This window comes from Propithecus coquereli, unplaced genomic scaffold (genome assembly GCF_000956105.1).
Source record: "Propithecus coquereli isolate 6110/MARCELLA unplaced genomic scaffold, Pcoq_1.0 Scaffold10, whole genome shotgun sequence".
Classification (NCBI taxonomy): domain Eukaryota; kingdom Metazoa; phylum Chordata; class Mammalia; order Primates; family Indriidae; genus Propithecus; species Propithecus coquereli.
In genome coordinates this window covers 9,108,681-9,110,105 of record NW_012133858.1, presented here as the reverse complement: position 1 = coordinate 9,110,105, position 1,425 = coordinate 9,108,681, and the positions used below count along the sequence as shown (strand labels likewise).

The following is a 1,425-nucleotide window of genomic DNA, read 5'->3' as shown; positions in this document are numbered from 1 at the left end:
CATAAAATATAATCATAACAATTATGAAGTATATAGTAAACATTTCTGGTATTAGTTTAAAATGGTATGAATATTTTAAATTTTACTTATATTTTAATCTGTCCACACTCAAATTTATAGAATGGTCAGGTTATGTATGAAATCCATTAAGCATCAAAAAACACAGGTGCCATCTTTTTTATGGAGAATACAGAAACAAGCTTCCAACAATACAAAGAATGTTTAGTGAGCTTTGAAGTCAGACATGGACTCTCGCCCTGGCACTTAGATTAGACTTTGAACAAGCTACTTAATGTCTCTAGCCTTAATTTCCTCGTGTTAAAATTGAGATAACAGCAGCACTTACCCTCATAGAGATAAAAACATGAGCCACCAATCTGTGGAAGACAAGAATAAATGTTTCAAAAAATTAAAAATGTAATACTTACCTTATCAAGTTTTAGTTCCAATTCTGCCACATCACCTTCTACTTCTTCTAAAGCAGCCCTAGAAAAATTAAATAAAAAGTTATTTCGTTTGTCCAAATGTACACTTTACTCTTCAAAAATTATACACATGAATGCTTAAAAATTACACTTCACATAAAGTAATAATTACCTTAGAATGAAGTATAAATACTTCATAATCATGCAATGCAATCCATAATACAATTATTATTTAGGACAATGAGAGAACACATTCGGTTGATTTACTCAAAGAATTAACATTATTCAAATTAATAACATTAATTAGAACTATTTGGCATGTATTTTTTAAATGAATAAGAAATTTAAAAAGAGTCTTACAGAGAGTCAGATTTCTAGACAACAAAGCATATGCAACCAAACTGCAAAGCATTGTTCCCAACCAAAAGGAAGGATTTTGACTTTCAGGAACTAGCTCAGAAAGATATTACTCTTGTCTAATGCATCATTTTGTTTCTAAGGTATTTTTTTAAAAATCAGCACCTGACACTGATAAATTTTAGTCTCACTTCTTCTAACAATACAATTTTAATACAGAAAAATTAGCAAAGGTTAGATTATATAAAAAGCAGAAATTAAACAAGTCAGGTACTCATTGAAAAAAGGGAATGATAAAATTATAAAACTAGTTAGTATTTGCTATCACACTACAGGGTAACATTCCAAAATTGGAAATTTGTCTGAAATAAAACAGCAGCAACTAAAACGTTTTAAGGATAATAAAGTTTTATACTAAAGTAATTCATCTACTTTAAGTCATCTGTGCCATTTGCATATAACTACTTGATAAAGTAGCAATTTTCCAACAGCTATTTTAAGAATTAACCCAAATTTGTTTTGATTGGATAGTAGTCCACGACAAGACACACAAAAAGGTATGTTGAGCACTGAGTAAGATATTTTGAGTTAGACAACACAGCGAGGGGAACGACAGTAAGATAAAAACTCCCACTTCTCCTCT

General features: G+C 29.9%; 1 protein-coding gene across 1 annotated transcript in view; it reads right to left on the bottom strand.

Annotated features, from left to right (window-relative positions):
- The window catches only part of ACAP2 (ArfGAP with coiled-coil, ankyrin repeat and PH domains 2), a 161,126-nt gene that overhangs the window by 89,487 nt on the left and 70,214 nt on the right, over positions 1–1,425 (bottom strand). Inside the window, exon 4 of the mRNA XM_012639804.1 lies at positions 429–486. Coding sequence (XP_012495258.1) covers positions 429–486 — 58 coding nt within the window. The remainder of the gene's footprint in view (positions 1–428; positions 487–1,425) is intronic.